Source organism: Poeciliopsis prolifica, unplaced genomic scaffold (assembly GCF_027474105.1).
Source record: "Poeciliopsis prolifica strain line A6 unplaced genomic scaffold, Auburn_PproV2 SCAFFOLD002, whole genome shotgun sequence".
NCBI lineage: Eukaryota > Metazoa > Chordata > Actinopteri > Cyprinodontiformes > Poeciliidae > Poeciliopsis > Poeciliopsis prolifica.
In genome coordinates this window covers 11,318,728-11,333,451 of record NW_026562377.1, presented here as the reverse complement: position 1 = coordinate 11,333,451, position 14,724 = coordinate 11,318,728, and the positions used below count along the sequence as shown (strand labels likewise).

Genomic DNA, 14,724 nt, shown 5'->3' with positions numbered 1-14,724 from the left:
TAATTGCCTCCTGACACAGACGCACAGAAACCCAGCCAGGCACGCACACATAGACTCAATCTCATTTTGGTGAAACAATGCACATGCACCGAAAAAGGAGGGGTTATAGAAAACACCTGCACTCCAGAATGATCTACTGCTCAGACCACAGGCCTGGGCAGTGTATCTGTTTGCTTTGCAAATCTGCCTTTCTGCCTCACGGTTCTTGTTCTTTCATTCTCATCACTGGTGTTGCAACTCTGTCAGTCATTGGGTTTCACTGTGTTGTCATTATTTTCTGCAAGGTCAGCTCGAGTAACATCCAGACTTGCATACATGCAACCTAGTTGTAATGATAAGGACCAGGCAGTGAAGGCATATCATTTTCACCACACCGGCTTGCATACCTGTTTATCTGTCAGTAATAAGCCTCAAATCACAGAGTGTCACAATATGAGTCAGGGGAAGTTTTGCCATGATACTTGCTGACAGTCTCTGAGAAACAGACACTAGTAAACTGTAATTTAGAAGAGGAGGCAACAGCAGATTAGTTTCATTACGTGTTTTAATTGGGCAACCGTGCCTCAGTGGATTGACTAGTTGTCTTGTAAGTTGTGGGTTTGATCCCAGCTTCCTCCTGCCTTGTCAATGTGCCCTTGGGCAAGGCCCTTAACTCAAAGGTCCCTACTAATCTGTGTATGGGCTTATGAATGTGTCTGCTTTTGTGAGTGCAATTGCCACACACAAAGGCAGTGTGAGGTGCTTTGTAAATTTAGATCACTTACCATTTTAAAGTATCAAAAACAATTTTCAGTTCTTCAAGCATTTCTTCAAGCATTTCTTCAAGCATGTCAACTCCGATAGTCTGAACTGGTTTAGAGTGAAGCCCTCAACCAATGTTCCTCAAGGGGAACAAGTCAGTATCACAAGCAATTGCAAACAAAGATGTTTTACTTTCTGTAGAACAATCTTGAACATGAGGATGATATATGCTATCCGTGTCAGACACACTGTCACTCAGTGTGCCGGGGTAAAAGACTACAAGAATTCTTTCCCCTAAGGAATATGCCATTTTAAGAGTTAGTCATAATTCATCTGGAGCTCAGCATTTGTCATAGCCAGTCTTCCTAAGTGCACCGATTGTGATAACAAATACAGTATATGATGAAATGGGAGAAATTTGGGTTATAATCAGAAATGCATCAGTTATAGGTTTTGAATCCAATTTCTTATCACCAAATTTGCAGATCTTTGACATGCTGATACATGTTTTAATAATATGTTTTCCAGAAAACAAACCTATGCTTTCTTAAAAACATTCAAAGATTACAAAGTTTACTCTGAAGGGCTTAAAATCTACAAAGACCTAAATATTATTGCACATTGTGAAGCAAAAGCAGCTACAGATAAAATTAATCTCAAATTAATTGCAGTTTATCTGATTTACCTTTTTTTTTTAATCTCACTTGAGAGATTATTGCTCACTCTAATATTTTTTGTAGTGAATCCATAAGACCATTTAGCAATAAATAATTTGTGTCCAACTTACTTTAATACTGGAACAAAGAAAGTTATTTATTTATTAAGACTATGAAGAGCCCTGAGCGGACTGTCTGTGAATCAATGCATTTTTATTTAGACTAAATCAAGATAGTGACAAAGAAACAACATTGTTCACAGTTTAAACTGTCTTTAGAATTTTATTTCCTCCCATTTTCTACCTTAAGTACTGCATTCAGCACAAGCACCTTTACAAACTATAAACAAAAATCTCTGCATATATTTTCCTAAAAGAATAAATGCAACCAAATCTTAAATGGGAGAATCACAATAAACCAACTCAGCGTTTGCTCTTCTCTCCTTTTGTGGCGACCTTTCACAATCTTTATGCATCGTTTGACTTTTTCAAAAACTTCAATAAGACTAAAAATAGCTCTTTTTTCATCACTCAGTGATAACTTCCACACTAAAGAGTAGTTCCTGTCAGACTGATGCACAGGGGAAAATTATAGTTTTTTTTTGTTTTGTTTCTGTCTGGTCAATTACTGATCCAAATCAGCCAAGTGTAAAATTATCCTTTTCTGTCACAATAGCATTTAAAGTTATGAAAATGGATTTTGAACATGAGTTTCATTTCCTATCACCTCACCAAGTGAAGTAAAATTATTAGGAAAAACCAGACCAAGAGAAAGATAGCAGCTAAAAGAACTAAAACCTCATTAGTGAAATGAACCTTACCGTACATTTTTTAAATGAACAGATACAGCACAATTGCTCTTTTTTCTGCATGCTTTTTCATCATCTTTTACCATCATGTAGAACAGCGTGGCGGTTGAGATAATAACTATGGCTACACACTGTGCCTAGAGCGTCAGGTAGTAAAAGAACCGACGTTTATAGCCTCCCTTCCTTTTTCTAACAAAGCCGGTAGCTCTTTGCTGGTGGAAATTAGAGAGTGGAAAATCAGCAGGAAAAGAAGGGATTTGCCACAGAGGTCCACCATTTTGTTTGTCCCTTTGTATGTGTGAGTGTATTTGAGTTTACCAAGAGATAGATGTTAAAAAGTGAGCTTAACTTGAAGTGTGTCCACACCCAGTTATTGACACAAAGTGATATGTGATTGAAACTTTCTGACCTCTGTATCCCTCACAATCTCCTTCTTTGTGGCTCTAAACTTTATTACCTCTCGCTCCATTCAAGCCTTCTGTTGGGTTGTATATCTTGCAGGAGTTTTACAACATGCTGCTTACTGTATGTGTGTGTGTATGTGTGTACGCGCCCTGTGGGAAACGAAAAACAACTTCTCTTTGAGTTTTGCCGCCTTGTTTAAAACAACCGTCTAATTGGGACTAATTAGCCATATGAGAATCTACAATGACATTTTACACAATACCTTGCTAATCAGATACTTCTATTTCTGTCTTTCTCTTCATTCTTGTTGCATACAGGAAAGCACACAATATTCTGCTTTAGTTTAATTGGACTGAATGTGCTGAAAATGTATCCAACTGTTCAGTTATTCTTGCAGCTATCTGAGAACGGCGCCAGTCAAAGCCTCTTATCTGTTGCTTGAAACTCTTTTACAGTTTTTATGACGTTGTTGTAAAACCATTGAAAGTTCTATAGACCTACTCTCGACTCCTTTGTCTGACCTAAATGACTTCTTTCTTCCTTCAATTTACAGAGACACTGATGGACACAAAGTGGGCCACGACAGAGTTGGCATGGACTGCACACCCTGAGACTGGGGTAAGTTTGGATAATCAGTCCCTTCACTCCTGGGACCAGGGGCTGGTGTGGGCATGATAGTGGCAATGGTTTAGAGCCAAACACATTTTTTTACAAGTATGTATTTAATAATAATATAGGTAAAATTACAATTTTACCTATATTAAGGATGAATATCATAGGTACTTAACGTTAATTATTATAATTGTATGTTTTTTTTTTTAAATCAAGCACTAATTCATGAGAACAAAGTACAACCTTTGTTTAAAAGTACAATAAAGTAAAATAAATAGTCAGACTGTATCACTATTTATTTTTTTTAAGATGGAGCTTAGTGTAAATGGCTATTTTGTCACTGTAGAGCACAGGTATCCAACTCCAGGTCTTGATGGCTAGAGTCCTGCAAAATTAGATATGTCTCTGCTGTAGCTTCTGAAATAAAAAGATATGATTGCTAAGATAAAACATGTATTTTTTGGGGGGCGGGGGGAAACGTTTAGCTTAATTTCAAAACCCATTTGATATAAAATTTTTACGCAATCAAGAAAGTGAATGGGCCCACGAGTTGGAAAATGCTTAGATTATCAACTTAAAATGACTCAAAACGTTATCTTCATAATCTTCATTGGGATATGCTTTTAGCGATTAAGAAAGTATTTGCTTCAAACCAATTTAAGTTAGCTGCCTAGTCTCACATTTCTTTTTTCTCAATCATTTCTCTTAAGGCACCTGAAACATTGGCCATTAGGTAGTTCTTTGAATGCTGAAATAGGTTTAATTTTGACCAGTGCACATCCCCACTTCAACATTTACCTCACAAACAAAATGCCAGTAACAGCCTATTCTTGCATTCCCATGTGGGGTTCACAAAGAGCCAAATAGGAGCATAAAACCTTGACTCTCCTCAGCTATTCTTCAAAGGTGCCAATGCTCCTCCTCTTACTTTTATACAGTCCTCTGCAGCTTGTGTCTTCAAAGGTGGACCCAATATATATTTTATTGTCTCCCCAACAATACTGGCACTGAAATCCTTCCTTAGCTGTTCTTAGCAGTCCACACTCCTTCTGCCTTTGTGTCTTTCTGCTACCTAGCAGCTGACGAAGGCAGACACATTAGCCACCTCAGCTGTAAGCAATCAGGGGCCAAATCCCCTCTCGGCCTGTCATGACCTTTCTACTTCCCCTTTTTTCTACTTCTCCTACTTCCGTCTTTCCACATCTTTCAATGCTGCAGAAATCTTTCCACCACTACAGGACAGGCATGATATAAGGGCTCTATTTCAATATAATTTCATCAGTTCATTCTTTTCAACAGATAAGCACACAGTGACATATTTCGTATCTCCTATAACACAAATCTTGAGCCAAAAGATTGAAGAAATATTCTCCTTTGATGTTTCCATTGATTATTTATCATGAAACTGACAGAACTACTACTATCTGTCTATTTTGTTGTGCTTTTCTTCAGTTTACTATAAAAAAATGAAGTATCAATCCAATTGTCTTTTCCATCCATCTGTAATAATGTACAATGGATTGCATTGTACATTATTACAATTGTATTTCATTGTTTATTTTCATTTTGAATATTTCCAATGCAAAAGACATGACCTTTCGGGTGAGGGACAAGCATGTTAGAGAAAGTAATACATTGGCAGAGAGGAATAAATCCAACATAAAAGATAAAAAGAAAAGAAACGAAAAGAAAAGAAAACTAAATGAGAACATCTCTGTATTACTTCAAGTGACAGGAAACAACATAGAAATGAAGCCAAAAAAATGCAACCACAGAAGGAGCATGCTTTATTCATCTTCACATATCTCATTTCTAGGAACAGATTGTGCTTCTCATCAAATTGTTTCATTTCTGTCCCTGTCTTCAGAATTAGCATTTTCCTGCCACACCATCTACCCTGTTTTACCACTGTGTCATAGTGTGTGAAACACGTTTGTGTCCAATGTTTGCATCTTCATGACCCTTCTTTGTCTTTTAGTATTTTCTTAGTTAATTTCAATTCATTGCAGCCATCTTTAATTGTGTGTAGGCTTGTCCAAAAGATATATGGAAGATAAAGGGGATTTCCATTTTTGCAAGGTTGTCAGATTTGATGCAATACCCACAGGGCTTTTTTCGCAACAAATATTCGAAGTGAGCTGGTGAATTTATTGTGATGACTATTCTGAAGGTAGTAATTGCACAAAGAAGCTGCATGCACAGAGCGGATTTTAAAGTCTATCCAACATCCTCAAAAACAGTTTCAGTAAACATCAAGCTTTTAGTTAACTACAGTAGCTACTGTATTGGCCAGATGAGTTGGTTTTACACTATCACTTTAAACTGACCCAAAGCAGTTGCTTAGGCACCATACAGTGAGATTGTCACTGTATGGTAGTAATGAAAATTGTCATATTTTCACAAAACAAAGGTTTTAGACAAACATGTAATTTATAACATGATCCAATTCATACAGAGTGCAGCAAATTATCATTGAAATTATGTTGTGTCAGCCAATTAATTACAATTATTTTGACTTTAATTAATTAAATTAAGTAAAAAAAAAATACTAAAATAAATACTTTTTAAATCAAGTGATAGTGTTCAAGTCCTTAATTTGCTTTGAAAAACCCATCGGTCAGTGGCTAAATAGAGGGGCCACTTAAAGCTTGGAAAATGTTGCTTTAAAACACCATTACTTTAATAAGAGTGATTGGTGATTACTCTCTGCAACACAAGTGATAGTTTTTCTTGTGACTGGAACTATTTCCAAAAAGCCATTTTGCCATCTTATGAATCACTCCTGTTGTATTTAGTTTAGTTTAATAATTAGATGAATTTAAGTCTTATTTTGTGTATTGTAGTCTTATTAAAATTAATCTGAAATGGAAGAAAAAATGTTATTTAATTTTTTATTTTTAACTTGTTCTCAGGGGCTACAGAGACCCTTCCAAAGGCTGGAGAAGGCCCACTACCTTCATTTTAGAGACCCCTTCTTTATGAAAAAGAATGTTAGCTGTTTTTAAAATTGTTAACTTCTCAAAATGTTGCTGTAACCTGATATTATAAAATGTCCAATGCCTAATGAAAACATGCTATAAAGCTTCCCTAAAATCTTTTAGAATGCATTTTACATTTCAAGAGATAGTAACTAAGCTGAAAAAGAAGAATGCTTCTTTCTTCTACAATTAGAAGTAATTGCAAAAGTATAATTTATTTTTTTTGCAAAAACCTTTATTTTTTGTAAATTTTTCACCCAATTTACAAAGGTGACTGTCAGGTTCTGTGTTTAATTCTGAGTTTCTGTGTCCTGAGTTCTCCTAGTTGTCCTGTCTTCCCCTTGATTGTTCCCAGGTGTGTCACTGATTACCCTCAGTGTATTTAGTCCCTCCTGTGTCCTTTGTTCCTCGTCGGGTCCTTGTCGTATTGTTGTCAGATTGTCGTTGTTTTTTTTGTGCCGCCCTTAAGACCAGTTGCTACCGGTGTGAGCCCTGGCTTCTGCTCAGCCGTGCTGCCTGGCCGCGGACTATTGTTTATTGACTCTGTGTTTTTGTGGACTTATTTTCATTAAATTTCTCACCATACACCTACCTGGGTCTCCAGCGTCTGCCTCACCACCTCACCACCACCATTTCATGTCAGTAGGACCCGACCAGAAATACGGTGAGGCTCGCTGAATCTGATCATGGACCCAGAGGGTTTAGAGGAGCTACTCCGTACTATCCGTGAGTATGAGGAGTCAAAAACCACGTCCACGTTCGCCCTGAGACGGCCAGGGTTCGCGATACGCCTGGGCTTGCTACTGGACTACTGGGTTCCTCGTCTCCCGCACCCCGCGCTGGTGGAGCTGCAGCGGGAGGCAGAGGAGATACGCCGGACAGCCTTTGCTGCCTGGGATGCTAAACCTCTGCCTCCCAGGCCAGACATCCGCTCCGCCAGCCCAGCCCCAGCTCCAGCCTCTGCTCCTCGTCCTGCTCCGCCGGACCCCGCTCCGGCTGCCGTTCCTGCTCCGCCGGACCCCGCTCCGGCTGCCGTTCCTGCTCCGCCGGACCCCGCTCCGGCTGCCGTTCCTGCGCCGCCGGACCCCGCTCCGGCAGCCGTTCCTGCGCCGCCGGACCCCGCTCCGGCAGCCGTTCCTGCGCCGCCGGACCCCGCTCCGGCAGCCGTTCCTGCGCCGCCGGACCCCGCTCCGGCAGCCGTTCCTGCGCCGCCGGACCCCGCTCCGGCAGCCGTTCCTGCGCCGCCGGACCCCGCTCCGGCAGCCGTTCCTGCGCCGCCGGACCCCGCTCCGGCTGCCGTTCCTGCGCCGCCGGACCCCGCTCCAGCTGCCGTTCCTGCTCCGCCGGATTCCGCTCCGGCTCCTGCTCCGCCGGATTCCGCTCCGGCTCCTGCTCCTGCTCCGCCGGATTCCGCTCCGGCTCCTGCTCCTGCTCCGCCGGATTCCGCTCCGGCTCCTGCTCCTGCTCCGCCGGATTCCGCTCCGGCTCCTGCTCCTGCTCCGCCGGATTCCGCTCCGGCTCCTGCTCCTGCTCCGCCGGATTCCGCTCCGGCTCCTGCTCCTGCTCCGCCGGATTCCGCTCCGGCTCCTGCTCCTGCTCCGCCGGATTCCGCTCCGGCTCCTGCTCCTGCTCCGCCGGATTCCGCTCCGGCCTCCGTGGACTCTGCTCCTCGTGCCGCTGCTCCGGCAGCCTCTATCCCTAGTGCTCCTCCCGAGATCCCTAGTGCTCCTCCCGAGCCTCCCAGTGCTCCTCCCGAGCCCCCTAGTGCTCCTCCCGAGCCCCCTAGTGTTCCTCCCGAGCCTCCTAGTGCTCCTCCAGTGCCCCCTAGTGCTCCTCCAGTGCCCCTAGTGCTCCTCCACTGCCCCCTAGTGTTCCTCCACTGCCCCCTAGTGTTCCTCCAGTGCCCCTAGTGTTCCTCCAGTGCCCCCTAGTGTTCCTCCCGTGCCCCCTAGTGTTCCTCGGCACCATGGACGCCCCCCGGACCTCCCCTGTGGGGTCTGCCGCGGGCGCCGAGGACGCCCCCCGGACCTCCCCTGTGGGGTCTGCCGCGGGCGCCGAGGACGCCCCCCGGACCTCCCCTGTGGGGTCTGCCGCGGGCGCCGAGGACGCCCACCGGATCCCCCTCGACGCCTCTGCCCACTTTCTGTTTAGTTTTGGACTCTTGGCCCCTCCTTGTGTTTCCGCCCACCTTTTGTGGGTAGTTTTTTGTTTTCTGGACTCTGGCCCTCCTCCGCCCAACCTGGTTTTTGAATTTTGTTTTTGGGCGTCTGGTAGCCGCCCTTTAAGGGGGGGGTACTGTCAGGTTCTGTGTTTAATTCTGAGTTTCTGTGTCCTGAGTTCTCCTAGTTGTCCTGTCTTCCCCTTGATTGTTCCCAGGTGTGTCACTGATTACCCTCAGTGTATTTAGTCCCTCCTGTGTCCTTTGTTCCTCGTCGGGTCCTTGTCGTTGTTTGTCAGATTGTCGTTGTTTGTCGTACTTTTGCCTTTGTCTGCCGTTGTGTGTTTTTTGCCGCCTGTATGACCAGTTGCTACCGGCGTTGAGCCCTGGCTTCCGCTCAGCCGTGCTGCCTGGCCGCGGACTACGTCTTTGACTGTTTTGTTGTTGTTATTGGCATCATTAAATATTCACCATTCACCTACCTGGGTCTCCAGCGTCTGCCTCACCACCTCCACTACTCACCATTTCATGACAGTGAAATTATTTGCAATATCTAATAAAAGAAAAAGGGGAGCCATTTAAGTCAATATTACTGGAATAGTCAACATGTAAAAGAGCATCTTCAGTCAATAAAACCCAAAGTTCATTAAACTGTGCGGTCTTGAAGAACATTGTCATTATCTGTGAGTCACTCTAAGCTCTTATGTCCAAAACAACCATAAATCCCTTCGCTCCTCACTGCTTGTATTAACTGATTATCAGTTATGAATGTGTAACAGTTTTTTTCACAAAGCACATTGAGGGTATTTTGAGGCTTTTTGTGATAATGTACATAAATCCCATGAAAACAGTTTTTATTGAATTAACATCATAGTAAGAAAATTGCATAATCATGGGATCAAAAAGGAAAACCATAAAAACATTCAATCAAAAAGACACAGTCGAGTTCATGAAACAGACAATTTTTAAATTATGTAATGCATTAACACAAAACACTACACTTATAGGCAACATGTTGCTTTTGAATTTCTTTGGATAATCAGTTATAGCACTAATCTCATCTTTCTCACCTCTCTAAAGATCAATCCAATTTTGCTCAATATTAATACTTTCAGAATTTTTCCAGTAATGATTTGGTGTGGACAGGAAAAAACAAAGTGAAATTAAAATTTTAAAAAATCAGTGGTTGCAGGGAGTTGTCAAATATTATTGTGACAATATTCAGCCAGGAGAGTTCAAATTAAACAAGCAAAGCTAGAATATTTTTTTTTAGAAAATGAGGTTTTACATTCCCATAAATTTAATATTGTGAATCTCAAAAGAGATGTGCATCATATTGCTACTTTATAGCTCATGGTTATTTAAAAAAGTAGCAGTTACAATTAATTTAATTACATTTGCATGGATGTGCTTATTGGCTTGTGTAAGTGATTTCAGCATGTTTTTGATAAATAAAACTCAGAAGTGATTTCTTCTCATGACAAAGAGTTAGTCCCTTCAACGTGCAAGCTGTAGCATTCAAGAAACACTCCAGAAATATTGCTATTCTCACCTTTGAGCAATACAAAATAATTCTTCATGAGTATTTACAGGTATATTCGTAACACTATTCTGTTTATATCAACAGCTTGTCTTTGCAAAACATTCCAAAATATAATTCCCAAGCTCAATTATGGCTTCAAGAATTTGCATTCTCCATTACTTACGTATTGTTCAGTGTCATCTGACAGTAAAACTCAAAGCCTTGATTGGAAAGGACACAAAAACTGTACAGTAGATTGCCAATTTTGCACAATTGATCTTGATGAGAGTCAATGCCAAGAATCTTGGGCCTTTTCACAGAACCTACCTAATTTATTCATGCTTGGTAAGCAGGCACTTAGAGCATTTGTCCACTGGTGCATGTGTTAGGGAAGGGGATCACTCTTTATCTAAATGTGCACATCCAGCTTTGCATACAATCAAACATCCACACAGAACAAAAATGAGCTCAGGGAGACAGGCTCGCACTAACCCCTTAAACAAATGCAGCCAAATTTATACACACGCCCACAAACACTTGGCTGCATTGGTTTTTTGCAAGGGTGATTTATTACTCCGAACTAAATACCCATTGACACTTCATGCTTTTAGCCATCCCATTGACCCAGGTGGTGATTATTGATTCCCTCTGGTCGCTTCTTCCTTCTTGAGCCATCGTTTTAATGCCACTACCCAACTACACGCATTCTCCCTCTCACCGCCTCATGGCCACCAGGGTCCTAGATGAATAGCCTTGTCTCCACCACATCCATATCACAGCCCTAATTAAGATACTCACTGTTCAAAGTGAAACATCAAGCTTGAAACAACAAAGTGGTGTCTGTTTGCTAGTTTTGAGTTGCAGAAAAACTCACGCTCTAAGGAAAAGTGAAATTGTGTTTTTCTCGTTTCTCCTTTTGGGAAGTTAAACTTCAATCTCAAGGATCTGTTCAACCAATCAGAGAAACATTAGATGTACATCATATTAGACAGCCAGTGAAAAATACATTTTACTGTTTCTCAACTAGAGTCTTTTGTCTGAGAGAGAATGAACAACTTGTCTTTGTAGACATCATTTGTAATGACTGAGGCATAAGGGACACAAATATTACAAGTTACTCTGACAAAGTTGCCTCAAGGAGGATTCACATAGAAGAAAACTTCATATTCATAGTTTTGAGATTTTTGGTCAGCCCCCGCGGGAAAAAAAAGGTTAAACTTAAAGCTATGGCAAATGCATGTTTAGCTAATCTGGTGAAAGAGATTTAGAGTAGATGGATAATCAAATCTGAAATATTTGGAGAGCTACAATACTGTGCAAGTAAATGTGTGTAGGTCTTGCATGAACAGAAATTAAATTTACCTTCAATTGAAGCTGAACTTTTTCTTTGTTGTCTCTTTGTATAGCTTCAGTTTGTTCTTCAAATTGTTTGATATATTTTTGTGTGTTGTGTGGAACACTGTGGGACTGTATGTTGAATTTGCCATGCAAATAAACTCACCAGGCTTGGCTAAGAAAATTAATGTGCTCAACTCTTTGTGTAATGGAGAAGTGTAGGGTAACATAGCCCAAAGCAACCACACATGTAGACACAAGGATACTATACATGAAGAAACTGCTGTTTGAAATTAAATGATTTAAGTGTGTGGCTTCATTCAGGAGTGAATCATACATTAGACCTCTTGCTTTTACAGCAAAGTGTCACAGAAATTGCTTTCATTCATCAATTAAAAACGGTAATCAAAGTTTATAACTTTTATCCTAATTCATCCCATATAAATACTCCCCAGGGCAACATAGTAGTGCGGAAAGTTGTAGGTCTGTGAAATCAAAAAAAGCATGAAGGTTAAGTAATGCCTTTTTTCCAGTCGTTATTAGAGGACGTTGCAGTCATTGCTCCATAATTGAAGCGTAATTGGTTGTGAAGCAATGTGGCTGCTACTACTTCCAAACAGATACGAGGTAAACATGCTGTGGTGGTTCTGTGGTAAGGAGGTGACAGGTTGCTGTAATTGTGATAAATTTCCAGTTTTTGTCCCTGGCTTTTTGCCACACTAATCAGAGACGAAAGGCACATTATGTTGAGAAGTGAGGAAGTGAGTGGAAGTTTTAAAATATGAATGAAAACATTCCAGCTACAAGCTCTGTACTTTACTACATTACTTCTACTGTTTTGCCTTCTATAAAACATGAATTAGCGTACCTCATCAAAGTTGAATAAAAGCTCTAAATAGTATCATAAATTGAATTAATTAGCTGCCCGACATGTCAAGAAACATGTAAAGCCTCTTTGTTAATTATTTATGTCTTTTTTTCTGTTCTCTTGTTTAGTGGGAAGAGGTGAGTGGCTATGATGATGCCATGAATCCCATCCGGACATACCAAGTCTGCAATGTACGAGAGCTCAACCAGAATAACTGGCTACGTAGTGACTTCATCCCACGCAAAGACGTACTGCGTGTATACGTAGAGATGAAATTCACAGTTCGTGACTGTAACAGCATTCCCAACATACCAGGTTCCTGCAAAGAAACCTTCAACCTTTTCTACTACGAGTCTGACTCAGACTCAGCCACCGCCACCAGCCCTTTCTGGATGGAGAACCCTTATGTGAAAGTGGACACTATTGCCCCAGATGAGAGCTTCTCAATGCTTGAGTCTGGACGGGTAAACACAAAGGTCAGAAGTTTTGGGCCACTTTCCAAAGCTGGGTTCTACTTGGCCTTCCAGGACCTTGGTGCTTGCATGTCACTTATCTCAGTGAGGGTTTTTTACAAAAAGTGCTCCACCACAATTGCCAACTTTGCAGTTTTCCCAGAAACAGCAACGGGAGCCGAGGCAACCTCATTGGTTATTGCTCCAGGAACTTGTGTTCCCAACGCCCTGGAGGTTTCTGTGCCACTGAAGCTCTACTGTAACGGAGATGGAGAGTGGATGGTTCCTGTAGGATCATGCACATGTGCAGCTGGTTTTGAACCAGCCATGAAGGATACCCAGTGTCAAGGTGAGTGTTTTCACTACAAATACCTCAGGTCAGTTGAGGATTCTGTTACCCACTGTTTATGGTAGTGGATTAAAAACTTTTCTTTGTTTGATGTGGATTCCTTTCCTCATTAAGAAACTGTGGTTCAACCTCTACATCATGACCTGCCAGTGATTTTTCTTCTTGCCTTTACATTTTTAAAGATAGTAATGGAGAATCAGAAAAACAATTTGGCTTTAAGCAGGTCAAAATAAACTTCCTGTAAGCATTACTTCTCAAGATAATTAATGTGCAAAAGACTGAGGCTGAATTGTAGTGGCTATAGATTAAATGATATCACTTATTTTCCAGTTGCCACATAATTGTCAGTGAGGTAATTGCCTCAATATAGGACATCTTCATACAGTGATTGCTGGGCAAATAAAAGTCTTTACAGCATTGTCAGCTGGAGACTTTCCACTTCTCTGACCTCGGTTTTGCTTTGCAGCTGGGTGCTGACAGAATGGTAATGCAGCTGATGCTGTCTGTTTGTGGAAGCTCGGATCCTGATGGTTTCTGGTCGAGTGGAAAACATGACACTTTCAAAAAGAGGTTGAGCTAGAGGTGAACTTTAACAGCGTGAGCTCGTCTGAACCAGAGTGCAGGTGACAGCAGGAGAAGAATGAAGGATAAATGGAAACTGTTTGTGGGTGTTGATGGCTATGAGGCGTAAAATTAGGCTCAGAGTGAGTAGGTCAAATAGAGAAAGCAGAAAAATACCGAAGGAGAGGGACAGGGGCAGGCTGCGTTATTGATCACCTAAGGCTGATTGCATGATGTCTTTGCATGTTCACTTTGTGGGGGTTGGAGTCCTTTGGTTTTAGAGGCTCATCCTTCCTCTCAGAAGAGACAGATGAGGCCAAGAAGATCATTTCTTCAGGACCTATGCTCATAATGAGGCATGGAAATCTTGAAGACCTTATGTTGGCAGGTTCTGAAATTACATTCTCACCTGAGAGAGTGTCTGTGCAAGAAAATGAGAGCAGAAAAAAATCCAAAACATAGCATTGTTGTTTACACATGAAAGCTCAAGGTTAAACTCTAGTGAATGGCCCTGATGTAGCATTTATTAATAACTGAAAACCATGAGGGGTACATCCCCTTCTTTCATTTTTTTATGTCACCTTTTCTAAGGTGTGCTTTATTTTTCCTCCTTTACCACTTTGTGACTTTGCGCTCATTTGTCGTCATCTTTTTACAGTGGATACACCCTTTTTGGCTTTTCTGTCCTTGTTCCAACAGGCGGTGAATCCTTTTCCCTGTGAAAGTACTTACTTCAACCATTCCCTCCTAATCTGAAGGCCGCTGCTCTCATTAATAAGCCACCAGAGATACAGTTGGGATGTCAGCATTAATATTAATCGATGAGCCTTTTTTGAGGCAAATTTTTCACTCCCCAATATTCTTTACTTTCTTCATGCCTCACACTTTCCAATTTCAGCATACATTCTAATCAGTTCCTTAAGCTCTATGTTCTGCATGAGAGGATAAGACACAGGGGAGTGCAGAAAGGATATGGGGTATGGGGGGTTAAAGGATTAGCATTTTTATGCCTCCATCCCCCTCCTTTTTCTCTACTACTTGTCTGTCTTTCTGCTTCCCTTTTTAATGGATCCGCTAAGGGAAAAATAGATGAAAGGAAGAGGATGACCCCTTAGTGATTGATCAGCACTTTTTAACCTTTTTCATGAAAATGAAAAATAGCCTGTTTTAATGGAAATTCACTCAATACGTGTGGTCAAACCCAATGTGTTCAAGAACTAATATTTCATCCACTGTTGGGAATTTTGTTATAGTTTGCTGTTTTGCAAGTTGAACCTAC

At 41.4% G+C, this 14,724-nt stretch overlaps 1 protein-coding gene across 6 annotated transcripts in view; it reads left to right on the top strand.

Annotated features, from left to right (window-relative positions):
- LOC129369261 (ephrin type-B receptor 3-like) overlaps nt 1-14,724 on the top strand; it is a 68,071-nt gene that overhangs the window by 28,928 nt on the left and 24,419 nt on the right. For all 6 annotated transcript variants that reach the window (XM_055044710.1, XM_055044698.1, XM_055044691.1 and 3 more), the window contains exons 2-3: nt 3,164-3,228; nt 12,212-12,884. In XM_055044710.1, coding sequence (XP_054900685.1) covers nt 3,164-3,228; nt 12,212-12,884 — 738 coding nt within the window. The remainder of the gene's footprint in view (nt 1-3,163; nt 3,229-12,211; nt 12,885-14,724) is intronic.